This window comes from Mustela nivalis (genome assembly GCF_964662115.1).
Source record: "Mustela nivalis genome assembly, chromosome: 2".
NCBI classification, from domain to species: domain Eukaryota; kingdom Metazoa; phylum Chordata; class Mammalia; order Carnivora; family Mustelidae; genus Mustela; species Mustela nivalis.
Window position 1 is genome coordinate 158466272 of NC_139021.1, and position 18504 is coordinate 158484775.

At 37.1% G+C, this 18504-nt stretch overlaps 1 protein-coding gene across 2 annotated transcripts in view; it reads right to left on the reverse strand.

Annotated features, from left to right (window-relative positions):
- The window catches only part of HPSE2 (heparanase 2 (inactive)), a 713430-nt gene that overhangs the window by 691506 nt on the left and 3420 nt on the right, over positions 1-18504 (reverse strand). For both annotated transcript variants that reach the window (XM_082722259.1, XM_082722258.1), the window contains exon 2: positions 18334-18491. In XM_082722259.1, the coding sequence (XP_082578385.1) occupies positions 18334-18491 (158 nt within the window). The remainder of the gene's footprint in view (positions 1-18333; positions 18492-18504) is intronic.

Genomic DNA, 18504 nt, shown 5'->3' on the forward strand with positions numbered 1-18504 from the left:
AAGGAATAACATGGGGGACACTGGGAGATGGAGAGGAGAAGTGAGCTGGGGGAAATCAGAGGGGAAGATAAACCATGAGAGACTGTGGACTCAGAAACAAGAGTTTCTGGGGTTTTGGAGGGGAGGGGGTTGGGAGGTTGGGTGGGCCCGGTGGTGGGTATTAGGGAAGGGCAGGTATTGCATGGAAAACTGCGTGTGGTGCATAAACAATGAATTATGGATCACTGAAAAAAAAAATCAATTAAATGGGAAAAAAATTTACTTCTCATTCTATGCTCACAGTTATTTCCAGAGTCCTCCAACTCCCAATAAACAAAGACTGTCATTAGATGAGCATGACACTGGTCTCCAAGGTGGTAACGCACTGGCCTACCAGTGTCATCAAGGTTTCACAATGCTCATTTCCAGGCCCTCACTACAGCCCTCTTCTAAACTAGTACAGAAAATGAGATCACTGTGGGACAAAGCCAAGGGCTGGAAGTAGTGGAGAAAATCAGCTGCCAGGCTGGGAAAAGAATCCAGGAATTCTATTCTCTCCTCATATCCAATTACTAAAAGTTGTCTATTTAGCTTTTGTCTGTTTTTAGTTTTTTCCCATATTTTTTTCCTTTTGAATAAACAAGCTAGCTCTAAGACAGCAAGACTCTCAAGATGTAAGAGCTCCTTCTTCACATGCAAGCTGCAGCTCCTCCAGACCTCTATCTTCTGCATGTGAATATTTAAATACATTAGACTTCTATATTCTCTATAGACTCCAGGGCTCTCTTGGGTAATGCTGATTGCAAATTCAGATCTAGAAACAACCCTTAGAAAGACAACTACCCTCAAGTTACATGAAGTAAAGACTTGTTTTCCATTTTAATGGATTCCAGACCACCACAACCAAACCAATTCATTATTCTTTCAACAAATATTATTGAGCACATACTATGGTCAGGTCCACTAAAATACAGCGATTTTTAAAACACAACCATACATTCAAAGGCAGAGATACAAGGGACAGAGGTTTACTCTAGGATGAAGTGTGGAGTTAGTCCTTAGGCATCATTAGTTTATAGTAAGAAGATCATTAGTCCCTCTCTGGCTTTTAAATATTGTAAGAGTATGTTAAAAACAAGAATCCAACACAAGTAATTCAACACATTTTTGACCATCTACTATCACTACTATCTACTATTTTGACCATCAACTAGATATTACCAGATTCTAAAATTAATTGGGACGAGCCATATACTGTTGAAAAAACACAGATTTCAGAATCATCATTTCTGACTCTATCAAGACCTAGGTGTAAACTTGGACAAGATATTTAATCTCTCTGAACTCAGTTTCTTCATCTTTAAATGATGATTATCTGAAAAATCTGCCTAGTAAGGTTGTTGTGAGGGTTAAATGAGATATATCATAAAGTTCCTTGCAGAATGCAGGTGATCAACAACTGTTCATTCTCTTCCTTTCAAACAAATTAGGGCACTGATACTAATTAAGAGGTTACCATTTTAGAAGAAGGTCTACAACAGTAAGACCAAAGGGAAAGTGAGAAATATTAAAAAAAAAAAAAAGACAGTTGGCATTCCATCAAAAAGGCTTCATTCTACTCAAAACCTAAAAGAAACATTCTTTTAGGAATAAACAAAATGTGATATATCCATACAGTGGGACATTATTCGGTGATATCAAGATACGAAGTACTAACATAGCTACAATAAAGATATACCTTGAAAACACTATGCTAAGTTAAAGAAATCAGTCCCAAAGAAAGGCATATTGTATAATTCCATTCATATGAAATATCCAGAATAGACAAACCCATAGAGACAGAAGGTATATTACTGACTGCCTCAAATGGACAAGGGAGGTAACTGGGGGAGATAACTAAGCAGTGCAAGGTTTCCTTTTGGAGTGATAAAAATGTTCTTTAAAATTGATTGTGGTAAAAAAAAATAATAACAATAAAAATAAAATTGATTGTGGTGATGGTTGAACAACCCTGTGAATATACTAAAAGCCAAATGTTATGTGAATCATATTGAATGCAAATTATATCTCGATGAAAGTGGATTTTTAAAAAGATTAAATGAAAATAAAATAAAAAGATTAGATGAGACAATGCTTATAGTACCTTGGAAGAATTCAATATGTAGTGTAGGTTGATGATGTTACTGATACTGTTTCCAGAAAAAAAAATTCTTTTAATCTCAATTTTTGTGCATTCTATTGATGAGAATTACCTGGATCCTTTACCTCAAAATTATAAAACCATTCTATAATACAGAATTAAGAAACCTCAGCAATGGTCTAATAACCTAAACTCTAATAAATATTTACAACAATCAGAAATAACAACAGTAATTTGTCTAGTGACACCTATGAACTTGTCCCCAGGTACTTCAGGTAAAGTTTACTGCTTCTTCCTCTGTAATTTGTCTTTTATCTTTCTACATATCATTATCTGTTATCAATATTTCTACACATCATTATCAATTTTTCCTACTAAGTATAAGTTCTATCAGGGGAAAAACTATATCCCATTCATTTTTGTATCCTTTGGGAGAGCATATTGCAATACTGGTATATAACAGGTACTTAGTAAATGTTTATTGAATGAACATTTTACTGATAATTCAAGGATTTCTTGTAACTTCTCATCTATCTAAACTCCTGTTTCAGTCTGCTTAAAGAGGAGAAAGGAGTTTTAAAAACTGACCAACTTTGCAATTACACCCCCATATTCCTACTAACAGATTAAAATGCCTCAACAACTAGTTTTGTCACAGACTTGAAGATCCACGGGCTCTCGAGAACAGGGAAATATGCTGAAACAGTTTAGTTAGCCCTAGGAAAACACTGAAAAGTTTATGTAATCAGCCCATGATCTCTGCCATTATCACTAAAGTAAAATGGATGAGAAGCCCTTCCCAGCTCCTCATTCTGCTGCTGCCTTTCAGTAAGTATCTTTCCCTTCTGGCTCCCATAGGCACTAATATTAGTAACTAGCAGCAAAGCCTTGCTACTCCAAGGATGGTCCCCAAACCAGCAGCATGGGCAAGACCTAGGAGTTGGTTAGAAATGCAGAATCTCATTTGTAAGTAGATCCCCAAATGACTTGCATGCATGTTAGGATTCGGGCATCACTACAGTAGAGCTGGCTATATCCGGACTCTAGTGTCAGACTATCTAGATTTGAACTCCACAGCAAACCAGGAGGGGTGCCTTAGGCAAGTCACTTCACCCAGAGGTTCTTACCATGGTGTGCACTTTTCAAGTGCCTGAGGAGATTTTTAAAAATCAATACCTCAGTCCCATCCCAGGGATTGATTTAATCAGTCTAGAGGCCAGTATTTTTTAAAGCTCCTCTAGCTAATTCTAATCTGCAGCCAGAATTGAGAACCACTGACTAACATCTCTAGGCTTCTATCAAATGGGACAGTTAAGAGTACCTGCTTCATGGGGCTGTGAGGAAAAAAATCTGATCATCTTTGAAAAGCTTTTGGCCCAGTGCTTAGAATGTGTCAATACTCAAAAATTGGTAGATACTATCATCATACCTGGAAACCTGAAAAATGAATTGTCCTGGAGAAAGGATTCAAAAAGAACAGGCTCAAATGTTCTAGTCTGGCCCCGCCCTACAGGCAGGTAGGTACCTGGCAAACCTCATGAGGCACCAAAGAAAGGACATAACCAAAGAATGCATTATCTCCAGGATGAGTTTTTCCTAGCAGCAGACTGTTGATTGAGGCTTCAAGGAAACTACAGTGTGTCAGGTAACGGGCAAACCATCTCTGCAAGGTGTCAGAAAATGTCAGCACCTTCACTTGGAATGTATCGTTGGAGGGTGGGGAGCACTATTTCAACAGTTCTGTAACACAGGAAATCCCCCTTACCACACCTTCCTGATTTATAGTGATTCTTGATACACACCACATGTGTCCTCAACTCTCTTTTCCCCTCCCCCACCCCAGGTTTCAATCATCCTGTTCCATATTTAGGTGATGAAAACTTAAAACCTGTGGTTATAACTTCTACGAGAAATTTCATTTTGAAAGCTTGCTAAATTTCAACTTTATTGCCATGAGGAAAACAGAAGAAACAAAAGACCTCAGTCATCTAGTAACACAAAAACCCCTAGTGAAGACATTTAATAAGTGTAAGTTTTCTGCTGCAAGTTGTTGAAAATCCTGACCTTTGGACTGGGGTGCCATTCGTTTGCTTCTACAAATGGTCTATGAAACAACAGCATTTATTTGTGTAATGGTTTTAGGTTATGTGTTTAGTTTCACCTATGGATTTTAACTTGGCTAAGCCTAGTCTGTAGTTCCTTTTGAATCTATATCTCACTGGATTTAACCTGAGTCTACTCTTCCATAGGGATTCACAATGGCCAGGCAAATAATTCACAATCTTGCTTTTTAACAATTGCAAGGAAATAAACACCCAGATGAAAACAGCATACCTACTAAGGTACTGAGAGATATGTAAAGATTTATTTCAATGGTGATTACAAAGTTTTTTTTTTAATTGTGCATGGCTCAGTGACTATTACTACCAAAAAACTCATGTTCTATTTCTAGCTCTTCTGCCTACTCACTATGGGGCACTTCAGGGTAAATGAAACAGACTCTTCCTCCCTTTCATTGAGTGCACTGCGATAGCTAATGAATGTCTACCTTTAAAAGGCTTTTAAATTATTTGTTGGAAGTCTCCTCGGAGATACTGACATTCTACAGAGTACTCTCAAAGTCCCCTAGTCCCATTGTCTGGGCTAGTTCTAAACTTACCCTGGATTTGGACCTGGTCTCAAGGGAGTCTAGAATTCAGGTGCTATATCTCCAAAAATGATATTCTATAGCCTGTCCAAGAGTTTGTCAGTGAAGAACAGTTCAAAAAGATAAAAGAATCCAGGACTAAACTGGAACCCCACATACCTTCACGCAAACACACCCCCTCACAAAAGCCATAGACCCATTCTAGTCCCCCAGAGAATTTGCTTCAGAGTGGCCCAACCACGGCAGAATACAAGTACCCATGTGGCTCACTAAGTGGAGTGACAGTACTATCTTTAGCTGTGATAACTTATTTAAGAGTGTCGGGCTTGAAGGGGAGGTGCTGAATTCTAATACCAGCTCTGTCACTTAAAAGCCATGTTACTTTGAACAACTTCCCTGAGTCTGTTTTCTTACTTATAAAGTGGAAATGACAAAACTTAAACTTACTCTACACACAGTCCCTGTAAGGATCAGAGGTGTTTTTATCATCTTTATGATTATGATTTACATTTACATTATGAATGTAAAAATATAATGATTTTTCTCCTGCAAATGAATTATTAGGGAGCTCTTCAAAAATGGCTACCTGTTTCCAACAAGACATTATGCAAGGTCTTCATAAATCTCAGTTCTTTGGCTGACTAATATTCAAATTCACAGAGCAGCTTTAATGAGATGAGTGACATTCAAAGAAAATCAGGAAATCCTCAGCTAAGGTTTCTTTTAAATCACACAGTCATATAATATTTGAACAAAAACTCAAAATATTTTGAGTGTCACTTTCCATCTGTATTCAAAACTTCACAAAGCACTTATTTCACTAAAGGAAGCCATACTTTGATGCACAGAATTAGTTTTACTGTGACTTTTTTTCCTGACATTTACTCAAAGAATGTATTATAGCTAAAAGGATTAAAATGGATAAGGGTGTTTAAAAAGACATTAGGGGAAAATGAATAATTTAGATCAAGTTCCAGTATGGAGAAGGAAATACAATACCACAGCACTGCTTTGTTAGAAACTATGGACAAATAGCAAACATAAGTTGTTGGGAAAAAGTACCGATGAAAGAATTAAAGAGAATGGTTAAATTATAGCTCATCCATATATGGATTATTTACTCACTAAAAAACAGACTGTAGTTATTGACTAAAAGATTACTTAGATAAGCAAGTTGTACAATATGATCCCAGCTATATATTTAAAAGTTTATATACATCTGTATACAAAGAAAAAGGTCTGAAAAGATACATGCTAGACTATTAAGAGTGATTACAGAGTGGAAATGAGGATCATTTGATATTATTGAATTTATACTAGTGAGAATGCATTATATTGATAATTAATAAGATAAATAAAAGCATAAATCTTTAAAAGTAAAAATATGAACAAAGAAGTTAAGCATTCACCAGAAATATCCTATATGTTTCTTTAAAAAGGCAGAAACAGGGGCACCTGGGTGGCTCAGTGGGTTAAAGCCTCTGCCTTCGGCTCGGGTCATGATCCCAGGGTCCTGGGATGGAGCCCAGCGTGGGCTCTCTGCTCAGTGGGGAGCCTGCTTCCTTCTCTCTCTGCCTGCCTCTCTGCCTATCTCTGTCTGTGAAATAAATAAATAAAATCTTTTTAAAAAAAGAAAAAGGCAGAAACAATGAATGGAAAAAAGCTTATTCCCTTTAGTATATTAAGCTACCAAATAAATGGCAAATATTAGTCAACAAGTATTTGCTGAAGAGCTACTATGCAAAAGACATTTTACTAGATGTTGTAGAAACTACAGAATTGATATAAACACTACTCTCACAGTGACCTATAATCTAAGGGTAGAGCCAAGTTTACATGAACACATACAAAAAGATACATGAGAAGATAAGGCAGACTATGAAAAGAGCAAAAGAGTGATTTTTAGATAATAAATGCCTGAGAAATTCAGGCTGGATGAATTCATCAGGGAATGAATTAGTTAAATCACTTTGAGCTGAGATAGTGAAGAATTCATAGAGAAGGAGGACAAATGTAATCAGGGCTTTGCAACGTAGGAAGAATTCAGAAATGGGTAGAAAGTGGGCAAACAGATGATAGAATGGGGTACCCAAGGGTTAGAAATGATAGCAAAGAGAGAAGCTGACTCTCAAGGGCCTTGAAAAACTAGAGGAGAGTGAGAACTTGAATAGGCAGACAAGAGAGGTCTCTGAAGGTTTCTACCTGGACATATAGTAGACAGAAAGATTAGTCAGGCAGCAGGCAGAGAGAGGACAGAGACATGGAACCCAGAGCCCTGAGAGGTGGCAGAATGAAGAGATAAGGGACCAAACTAGATGGAAACAGCCACAAAGGAAATAGTAATACTTTTCACATAGCCCCATTTTCAAACTTCCAAATCAGACTCAAACTAATAGAAACCCCTAGTGGAAAGGCCTCTGAAGCTATCTCAGTAGAAGAATAAGGAACATAGGTAGTACTGTTATGCTATAAGGACAGTGACAATAACCAACTTCAGAGTGAGAGTGTCCTGGATCCAATCATAGCTCTGCCACTTAACAACAGAGTTTCTTAAATCACCCCTGAGACTTTGTGCAGAATATATAAATCTCTACGTTCCTTGGTTTCTTCATTTTAAGTGGCTGTAAAAGTGTTCTTCACTTGAATTTAAAAATCTCAATTCAAAGAGAAAGACAGGGAAGGATGTTAGAAAGGAAGGGTACTCTTGAAACCTCACCCTTATCTGTTACTTTTTTTTTTCAAGATTTTATTTATTTATTTGACAGAGAGAGATCACAGTTAGGAAGAGAGGCAGGCAGAGAGAGAGAGGAGGAAGCAGGCCCCCTGCTGAGCAGAGAGCCCGATGTGGGACTCGATCCCAGGACCCTGAGATCATGACCTGAGCCGAAGGCAGCGGCTTAACCCACTGAGCCACCCAGGCGCCCTTATCTGTTACTTTTACTCTTCACAGGGTTTCACTGGGCTTACAACTCAAGGCTGAGCATGGTTCTGTTTATAAATAAAAAATAAGATAATTCTGAAACTGTCCAAGAATTTGTTTATAACTTTCCAACAACTTTTGATATATACTTAATTTTCTGCTTTATATTCTGCCATTTCCTCTGTATCAGTAATACTGTTGATACATTTCTATTATTCTCTTCAATGTATCCACTTCCAAATATAACTCCTTCCCAGAGAAACTAGTAAATTCTATTCCATATTAAATGAGTTGTTGTTCTATTCCTTCAATGTGTCATATGTGACAACCATCTCTTTGAGTTGTTCATGTGTCTCCCTGTGATTATTCTTGTGTTGTTTTACTTAGCAACTATTTAGTGTCCCACAAGACTTTCATTAAACTCATAGGAATTGAACTCATGGCACAGATCATTTTAATGTTCCACAGGTTTAATATAAGGCTTTTGAGTGCCAGAAAGATGAATTGATGAATAAATAAAATAATGAATAAATCAAAGATGGGATCCTTCTACCTAGGCACGGTAAAGAAAAAACAGGACTGAGTTCTAATCCTGGTTCTACCAACTGCCCATATTTATGGCCTTGAGCAAGTTACCTGTCTTTTCTGAATCTTGGTTCTTCACACACACACACACACACACACACACACACACACACACACATTATTTCTCATCAGATTAAGAATTAAATGAGAGGGGCGCCTGGGTGGCTCAGCGGGTTAAAGCCTCTGCCTTCGGCCCAGGTCATGATCCCAGGGTCCTGGGATCAAGCCCCGCATCAGGCTCTCTGCTCAGTACAGAGCCTGCTTCTCTCTCTCTCTCTCTCTCTCTCTCTGTCTGCCTCTCTGCCTACTTGTGTTCTCTGTCAAATAAATAAATAAAATCTTTTAAAAAAAAGAATTAAATGAGATAACATATGGAAAGACAGTAAGAAGTCAACAAACAGTAGCTATTACTAGCATTATTATTATATACTCTTAAGGCCAGGTCAGGAGCCCTCCTCCTAGGCACATACACTGACTACTCAAACTCTCATTTAATCTCCTTCTCTCAGCTCCAATAGCCCTTACAGCTTGTTCTACATGGTTTAACATTTGATTATATTCTCTCTTGTTCTTATTATTTTTTGCATGTCTTCTGTGTCTGAAAAGATATTTAAGTCTGCAGGCTTAATGACTGATGTCATTGAGTGTCTGCTCTACAACTCATTAGCTAGGTGGTCTTGGACAGGTTACTTAACCACTCTGTGTCTATTCCCCCATTTGTCAAGTGGAGAAAACAGAACTTTTCTCATGGAATTGATAAAAGAATTAAATGTACCAGTGCATGTAAATTGCTTAAAATAGTATTTGGCTCTATAACTCTATAACTCTATAATGTTAAGTAATATTATTATTACATTATGACTAATATTAAGCTACAGAAAAACATCCATTCTTATTTCAGAAATTATGCCCCAAATCTAAGCAATTTATCTTTTCCCAGCTTTCTAGTCTCACCTTCCTTCAAGGAATTTTTGCCTTTCCAGAGCAAGTGAAAATAAGGTAGTGGTTTACCCCTAACAATACAACATCCTCAATACAAACATATAGATACAGACATATACCCCATCTTTTCTATATGCAGCTTATATTTTTTTTACTCTTTATTCTTTGCCATATAAAAAGCAAAACACATGTATTAAGGTTTCTAAATAACATAAATATTTTGCTTGATTTAAAGTGTCTGTTCCATGCAGTGTGATCTCTGTAAGGATTTTTATGTGTGTCAATGCCAGTCTGTTTTGATTGTAAATTCCTAGAGACAAAAATTATGTCCACTTAAGTCAATCAAGCATAAATTCTGGGGCACTTGGACTAAATTAGATCGAGTATTCAGAGAAGAATCTCAGAAAAATTTAGAGAATGAGGAGGGGTGGATGAGGATTGGCTTAGCAGAAGGTTTAGTAGGAGAGGAGACAGGCAGAGCTTTGAAGGACAAGTAAAATTTTGAATTCAAGAGGGAGGATGAATGTTCAAGGTGGATGATATAAACAAAATGGAAGGACTAAACAAAGATTAATCTGACTTAAGTAGAAAGATAATACTGGAGATAATTGTGAAATTCTACAAATATAAAGACCAGAGTAATTTGAGACTGCGGTTTATGCTTTATGCCTCTTGGTGCCCCAACAGTTAACACTAAGCTTGGCATATAGTTGATAATCAGAAGTTTATTATTTAAAAAAAGTCTGTTATTAAATTGTGCAAAATTACTCTGTTTTTTGCTACACTAAAGTGAAGAAAACTGACAGAACTGAATTTCACTCCATCAAATCATGAAACCAAAGGACAGCAGAGATCAACAAGGTAACTATACCTTGCACAATACTAGGCACTAATCTAGAAATATGTATTTACTCTGATTACATCACCATCCACAGACAAATGCAAAAAGTAAAACACACCAAATTCTCTCGTGCTCATATATTCTCTCTTATACACACATACACACATACACACACACACACACACACACACACACACATACACATACACACCCCTACCTCAGTGTTCCCAATCCAACTGTCTCACAGACTGAGACAACTGAAAGCTTGATTAAGGCACTAAGAAGCACTGAAGCTAAGACTCTTAACATATAATCCATTTTTTTAAAAGATTTTATTTATTTGACAGAGATCACGAGTAGGCAGAGAGGCAGGCAGAGAGAGAGAGAGAGGAGGAAGCAGAGCTTCTCTGCTGAGCAGAGAGCCCTATGCAGGGCTTGATTCCAGGACCCTGGGATCATGACCTGAGCTGAAGACAGAGGCTTTAACCCACTGAGCCATACCTAGGTGCCCCCATCTAATCCATTTTGATGAAGGATTCTCAGAAGAGGCTCCTGACTCTAGGAACCCAGACCATGTGACTGGTGGCCTGATAAGGCCCAGGGAATCACCAAAGAAGTTTCTTTTCCTCTGCGAGATACGCATCCCACCAGGAGGGCTTGGTAGAACAAGTGAGAGAATTTAAACTAATTTAGCAAGGGAAATAATGATATTTGGTATTGGCGATAGTAGAACAATTGTGTTGTATAGGAATACACAACTGTCTGTGGCCCCAATGACCAGGTGATAAATTTATACAAATGTGGTCATTATTATAAGGTTTATTTGCTGCATTTTCTGATTCACTGAAATTAATTAAGCCACCTCTACTCATAACAGATCCCAGAGTTTCCTGATCTCTACCACTTTCAGGACTCTATAGATGGCCACAATGACTAAATGACAGAACAGCTATATCTTTTTGAGATACCCTATTCAAATTCACAAGGTACAATGAGCTGCAGCTAACATCAAGTCTTATACCAAGTTTTAAACATTACAGAAAATGCATCCTTTTGTTTTCAAAAGGCAGAATAAGACATACATAAAACTTCAGGTGATTCCTGACACACTTTAATAAAATATTAAATTAAATCAAATCCTTCTAAAGTTACAGGCAGACAAATCGATAAATACCAAATGATGAAACTGAAAGTTCATCCTTGGCCTGAAAATCTCCAGAAACTGCTTTTGGCTGAAGTGGTAAGAAGTCAGTAGTATGAAATTTGACATTAATACCTCGACCTCATTCATATTCTCAGCCTGTGTCAAACAGGAACTAGATGTCTGCCCAATGAGTAAATTCATGAGTGAATGTATATTATAAAATACTGACTGTTTTTATTCTGTATGAAGGGTAACAAAACTTATCAAACAAGTTCTAAAACCTTTTCTTTCTTTTATATACTCTATAATGTAAGAACCAAATTAATTATTAAATTTTGAATTCTCTTTCAATCATGTTTCATAACTCAAACCTCATCAAGTACTTTAGCTAGGCTATGTGAATGTGTGCAGTAATTTTGAAAAGAAGAATGGGAGAGGGCAAGGGGCACTGCCTATATTGAAAATATGTCCTACCCTTCTCCAACAGAATAAGAGAACTTACAACAGCCTCTAGTTTCCTACAGAACAATACCAATTTACTATGGCTAAAATTCAAGATTCTCATAATGTAATCTAGATTTACCCAAATAACCTTTTCCTTCAGACAGGTACTTCCTTCTTCGATTACATATTTTGGAACTAACAAAAACATATTAGAACTTTTTACAACTCAATTTAGACATAATTTTAGCACCATGAGCTTTTCTTAAAATCATTTCTAATGGGATGCCTGGATGGTTCAGTCAGTTGAGTGTCTGATTTTTTATTTTTGCTCAAGTCATGATCTCAGGGTCATGAGATCGAGCACGAGAAGTCTGCTTGGGATTCTCTCTCCCTCACCCCACCCATTGCCCCTCCCTTACTTCTCTCTAAATAATTATTTGTAACACGTACTTTTTTTATGTTTTTAAATTATAAACATTTCTGAATTAACAAAAAAAATGTACAAATAGGCCTCTAAAAAATATAACATAGCTCTGCCAACATGAACTAAGATAATTCTTAACATGTGTCTTCTATGTGACCAGGATGGTTTTCTTACTACCTAAACACATATTTAGGCTTTGTCCTCATGCTCTTTCCCTTGAGTTAAATGTCCTCTCTTCTTGTCACTACCTTTCCAAAGTCGACCTCTTTAACAAGGCCCAACCTAACTCCTACCTAAATCTGGCCCATAGCCATCTCTACTTTTCCTGTTACACCTGGCAAACTGTTTCGCTTAGCACTTCCTGCTATATTGTCTCTGAGTTACTCTTAAGTTTTATCAGTATAAATGTTATCTCACTAATTAAGCTATTGGTTCATTGACAGCAGAAACAGTGTCTTTTGAAGGGCACAGGTCAGTTATTCTGTAGAATGTCTTTCGGTTTGGTTTGGCTAGTGTTTTCTCATAATTACAGAGTCAGGGATTCTTCCAAAGAATATCAAAAAGGTGATGTGCCTTCTCATCACATCACATCAGGGAATACATGATTATCCACATGATTTATCTGCTCATGTTAAGCTTGATCACTTTGCTGTAATGGCAGTTCTGTCAGTTTCTCCACTATAAGGTTAGTGTTATCCCCTGTACAGATTCTCTTCTTTAGAAACAAATCATTAAATGCAGCCTACACTTAAAAGGACAAAAGTCAAGTTCTATCTCCTAGAAAGAGAAGTATCAAAGAATTTGTGGACAAAAGCCGAAACCACCACCACAATTCATTAATATTATGAGAGAGATGCTTTGAGGCTATGCAAATATCCATTTTACATTAAGGTCTTAGCTATTTTTTTTAAGATTTATTTATTTCAGAGAGAGAGAGAGAGAGAATGTGAGCAATGGGGGGGAGAGAGAATCCTCAAGCAGACTCCCCTGTGAGCACCGAGCCCCACGTGGGGCTTGATCCCAGGACCCCAAGTTCACAACATGAGCTGAAACCAAGAATTGGATGCCCAACCAACTGAGCCAGCCAGGCACTCCTCACCTATTTATTTTAACACTGATTAGATCTTGCCTATAGCAATTATTACTGTATTCTAATGGTGATTTGGAGCACTACCATTTATTTATTTGATATTCTGCCATTCTTTGTCTAGCATGAAACTGAACAGGGTAAGTAACCAATAAATACTTAAAAATATAACTAAATTTCAAGAATCTATTTTTTTTATTAACAATTTTTTTTTTTAATTTATTTGACAGACAGAGATCACAAGTAGGAATAGAGGCAGGGGGGTTGGGGGAAGCAGGTTCCCTGCTGAGCAGAGAGTCCGGATGCGGGCTCCATCCCAAGACCCTGGGATCATGACCTGAGCAGAAGGCAGAGGCTTTAACCCACTGAGCTACCCAGGTGCCCCAAAATTTCAAGAATCTTTATAAAACATTTTATTTTAAATAAAATGAGATAACAAAATGCGGGTAAGTTCAAGGCAAATATGTTTTTTGGTGGTTGTGCTGTTTTTATGTCCTATGTCTTGACTGATGGTATGTAAATAGAAAGAAAGAAAAATTAACTACCTCACCTCTACTAAAACTGGAAAACTTCCTGAAGAAAGGTGAACAGTAATAATAGTTGCAGAGTGCCTTAGAGTTTATAAGTATACTTGCATTCATCCTTTAGTATTTCAGAAGCTCTCTGAAGAGAAAATCTTCAAGACAAGAGAGATTTTAAAAATTTCTGAAGTTTGTGAAAAAGCACTATTAAATCAGGAATTAGAAAACTAGGCATAGAAACTAAGTAAGGCTAACAGGGAAAAGCAAAAATAAAGGCAAAGAAGAAAGAGATACAATATAAAATTAATAATAGGTCCAGTGCAAGGCTTTAAACCAGGTGATAAATTTAAACGTATAGCATGAAACCAAGATGACTTAGATTACATAAGATAAAGAGTACATGGTTAAAATAATGAAAATTGTCATTAAAATGAGCATTAAGAATGAACTTTAAGACTATGCATTGAAGGTAAAAAAGGAATAGAATCTTCACATACAAATTCATTCATTTCTTCATTAGTCACCTCCATTTTCCCAGAGATTTAACAATGTTAAGCTAATAAATATCCAAAAATATTTACTGAAGCTCTATAGAATGCTAGACATTTTGGAATAAACACTAATTAGATATGGTCCTTTCCTATGGAAAATATGCTTTCTAAAAAGTAATACATTTAACAGAAAGGAAAACTTTTCACATACGTGTTAAAAGTTAAAAAACAAAATAAGGCAGACGGAAACAACCTAAAGAGTAAAAGTTACAACAATACAGAGAAAGAAGAGATCACCATGCAATCATAGGCTCAGGAAAGAAAGGCCTTGAGAAAATAAGGGGCATTTGCAATGGGCCTTCAGGAATTAGGTAGTGGGTGAGACTTGAACAGAGCCAGAAGAAAGGCATTCAAAGCAGAGATATGCGGCTGAACAAAGGTAAGGGGTTGAGATAATGATGGTGCTTTACAAAGAGTGAAAATCAAGTAGGACTGTAATAAAAAGTATATGAAAACATAGGATACAAAATTGTAAGCCAAGACTGAAATGTGAAAGGCTTTGAATGCCAAGTTGAGGAGCTTGGACATTTTCTGTAAGCAATCCAAAAATAATCGAAATTTCTGGGCAAAAGAGTGATATAATGAATATGATATTTTAGAAATATCAAGTTGGCTTTTGATGTGCATAATAAATGGTGTACCAAAAGGTAAGGCAAACAGTAAGATTCCAAGGTTTGAAAAACAATTCTATTTTTATTTCTTCCACCATCACCATGTTTGTATGAAATTCAAGATGCCTGCCTAGAGTAGAATATGAATAGAAATGCGTAGAGTGGAATAGATAACTGTATTAAAAGAGTAACCAGAGACTCTCCTAAAGTGATACAGAAAGTGTGGTTTTAGAAAGTTAAGAGAAAATGCAGTTTGCACTAAAGCTTAAAAAGTATGTGGAAAATAGAAGCCACATGCCTTCTTAATTGCACTATTCATTCAGGGGGGAACAACCACATATAACATCAAAGTAGCAATATGAATTAACCATATTGTATTTTACCTAAGCTAGAACTGTTGGTTCATTTCATTGTTAGCATATAAGAAAACTAAAGATATGTCTCTTCTCTCATTACCACAAAAAAAGTAAGCCACCCTATGTTTTGCATCTCCATTCCTTAAAGACAATTCTCCCAACATTCCCTTAATCCTCTCAGACAATTCCCTAATTCTATCTCCTTTCTTCTGTTTAAACTTGTCTCATTGAATTTTATTCACTTCTTAATCCCACTTCAAAATATAAGATGTTACAAATTTTCTGAAATTGCTCTTAATAAATGTAAGATCCTTAGCCTTTACATAGTGCTTTGTAACTGACAAAATATTTTATATACATTACTTCCTAAAAGCCTCACAGAAGCAATGCACAGCAGGTATTATCATCATCTATATGCTATAGAGAAGCAGCAAGCCCAGGGCCACATAATCCTAAGTGATGGAGCAAGGCCTACAATACAGGCTTTCTAAGTCCAAATTCCATATTCCCTTCACTATAGCATTCAATTTCATAATGTGCCAATAAGTGTATCTTATTACTCAAAATGTATGCTATTACTCTGTATTATGTTTAAGTCAATACATCTTGTTTTTAATAAGGTCCTTGTGCCCAAGTGCCTATTACAGGGCCATTTACTAAGAAGACCTAATTATGTTTAAGATGTTCATGATGATGATGATAATTATCACTGGATGAAAAGTGAAAACTGAAGTATAATGTTTGCAAAATTGCTCAGACTATACCAAAAATATTTTTGCCTTAAATTCTGTAATGCAACATAAAGAACAAAGACAATATGGGTGATTTAAGGATATGTGAGCATCAAAGGGCAAAAACAGGGCATTCCTACTCTCTTTAACTCTGCTAAGGCCTTAAATACTGATATAGTTCAGAGCATCTTATTACCAGGGAGACATAAATCAAAAGGAGTTCAGCTAAAAGCAATAAAGCAGATTAGTGTCTGGAAGTACAGACTTTAAAGAAAGTTTTAAAAGAATTAAATCCAGGTAGTCTAGATAAAAAACAGCTATGAAAAAACCTTTTTTTTTTTTTGAAGCTGTCACTCACACCAAAGACAAATTATTTTGAGATAGATATTTTAAAAATGCAAAAAAAAAAAAAAGAAATAATCGTAATTTGGGAGAATATTTGGAAGAATATTTATAAAAGGAGAATTCAAGATAAGAATATGCTGGCAAAAACCTATGGGACAGAACTCTGTCCCACAAGTGTGGTAAAAACTACATTCCTAGAGATATTTAAAACCAGGTTGGACAAAACAAGAAAAGGATTCCATATGGAATGATCCTGTACTGGCCCCTGAAGTAGTGGAAAGATCGAAGATGACCTCTTAGATCTTTTCCATTTCTGATTTTTTTTTAATTCCATGAAATTTAATGGGGCACAGCCTTCTACCAATTTCCTATCTCCCCATGATGCCCACTTTCTCCCTTCACAAAGGGAAACAAATTGTATCTTTCATTTTAAGTGGATCTCATGTTCTCAGTGAACTGGTAATATAATCCTAGGTACAAGTTTGGGAGAAAAAGACCAATTCCTGTCATTTATAATGGTCCTTTCTCCCCTTCTCCCCCCAGCGGTTCTTGGGGCTCTTAAACATTTTTTCACAAGCCAAAGAAGTAGTAGTCGACATGGATTCGAAGAAGAGCTGTTTCATTAGGAAAATCATTAATATTCTCCCTTTGCATGTCTGATCACAGAGCTGACAGTGACCCTGGGAGCTCTAAGGCCCTAGGTCAAATTACCATCAGAACTGCTGTTCGGGATTATCTTTAACCTTTCTGCATTTTATGCTGAGTGACAGCAAAATCTATTGCAACCCACATTTTTACTGCAATGACATTTACCTCTAAAAAGACCTAGCCTTATACTCCTATACACTTCGGCAAATGTTGTAAGTCCATTCACACTTTAAACTCAAGAAGACTCAGCCTCGCTCTCTTTCTCCACTCTAGCACTTTAAAAAAAAAATTTTTTTCCCCAGTCACCCTTGGGATAAATCCCAGCATCTCTCCAAAATCCCATTCAGTGAAATCCCAGAATATACATACATTCAACACATACATACAATTTCCTCATTTTGCTGATTTACAAGGACAAGATATAACAAAATCCAGGGAGCTCTAAGAACCTGTCTTTGAGCTCTGTAAGCTCTGAGGCTCACTTATGAAAAGGGACAGTAGGGCAGAGATAACTCTCCAAGAATGGACACCAATGCCTCTTTTATACAACCTACACAGCCTCAGTAGCTGGGGACCCACCAATTCCCATCTTGACTATTTGAAAGAAATATGTCCCCTACCCACAAAGAAAATTCATATATATTAACATTATTCCCTCTAAACAAAACTTTTAAATACCATTTTCATTTTTTCCTAGTAAAAAGAAGACTATTCAAACCTAAAAAGATTGGCTTCCCGAACTTGAATATGATTTGGAGTTTTCAAAGCCCTTCCAACACTTAATTCATTTGAACCTGGCAAGAAAGAAGGCTGGCATTTATAAACCCATTTTAAAACAGGAAAAAAAAAAATGCGACTCTAAGATTAGGCAGTCTGAAGGAGAACCCACTGTGGAGATAGTCAAACCTTTCCCAACAAGGAGGTCCAATATAAAAGGATTATCCAGAAAACTTCAGAGTGGGTTTCAGAAGAAGCTGTATCACCCCTATCCTCAACTCAGGAAAGCAAGAAATAAAAAAAGAAAGACACTTTTTTCTAGAATTTTAGGAATGAAACGTGACCCTGACCTATTAGTAGCCCAAGAACCTATCTGAATTTTCTCAAGAAACACTCTACATCTTCTGCCCCACAGAACTGGCCTGCCAATTATTGTTCTGGCTACCAATTCTCGGCCTCTGAGCTCAGACGCCCAGCGAAAGGCCGGCAACCTGGTGACCACCAACCACCCTCCCCCGCAATCACGCCAGGATTCCCAAACTCCCGCATCCCCTAGACCAAAGCTACTAGCTTTTCAGAGGAGCTTCCACCAGGCTCTCCTCCAAATCTGCTAACACCCCCACCTCACCCCACACATCAAGTGCCCGCTCCTATTCCTCAAACTTCCCTCACCCCGCTAGACTGGAAGCAAGTTTCTCACCATCCTCATAGTTTTTGAGATAGTAATCCGGACCGGGGCCCCCGCGGCTTTTCGCCGGGTTCCTCAGATTCTGGAACTGCAGGAAGTCCGTCCTTTTGCCTCCAAAGCGCAGAAAGGCGGGCGAAAGTCCCCGAGCCAGGGTCACCAGACGCTTCGAGCTGCAGAGGTGAA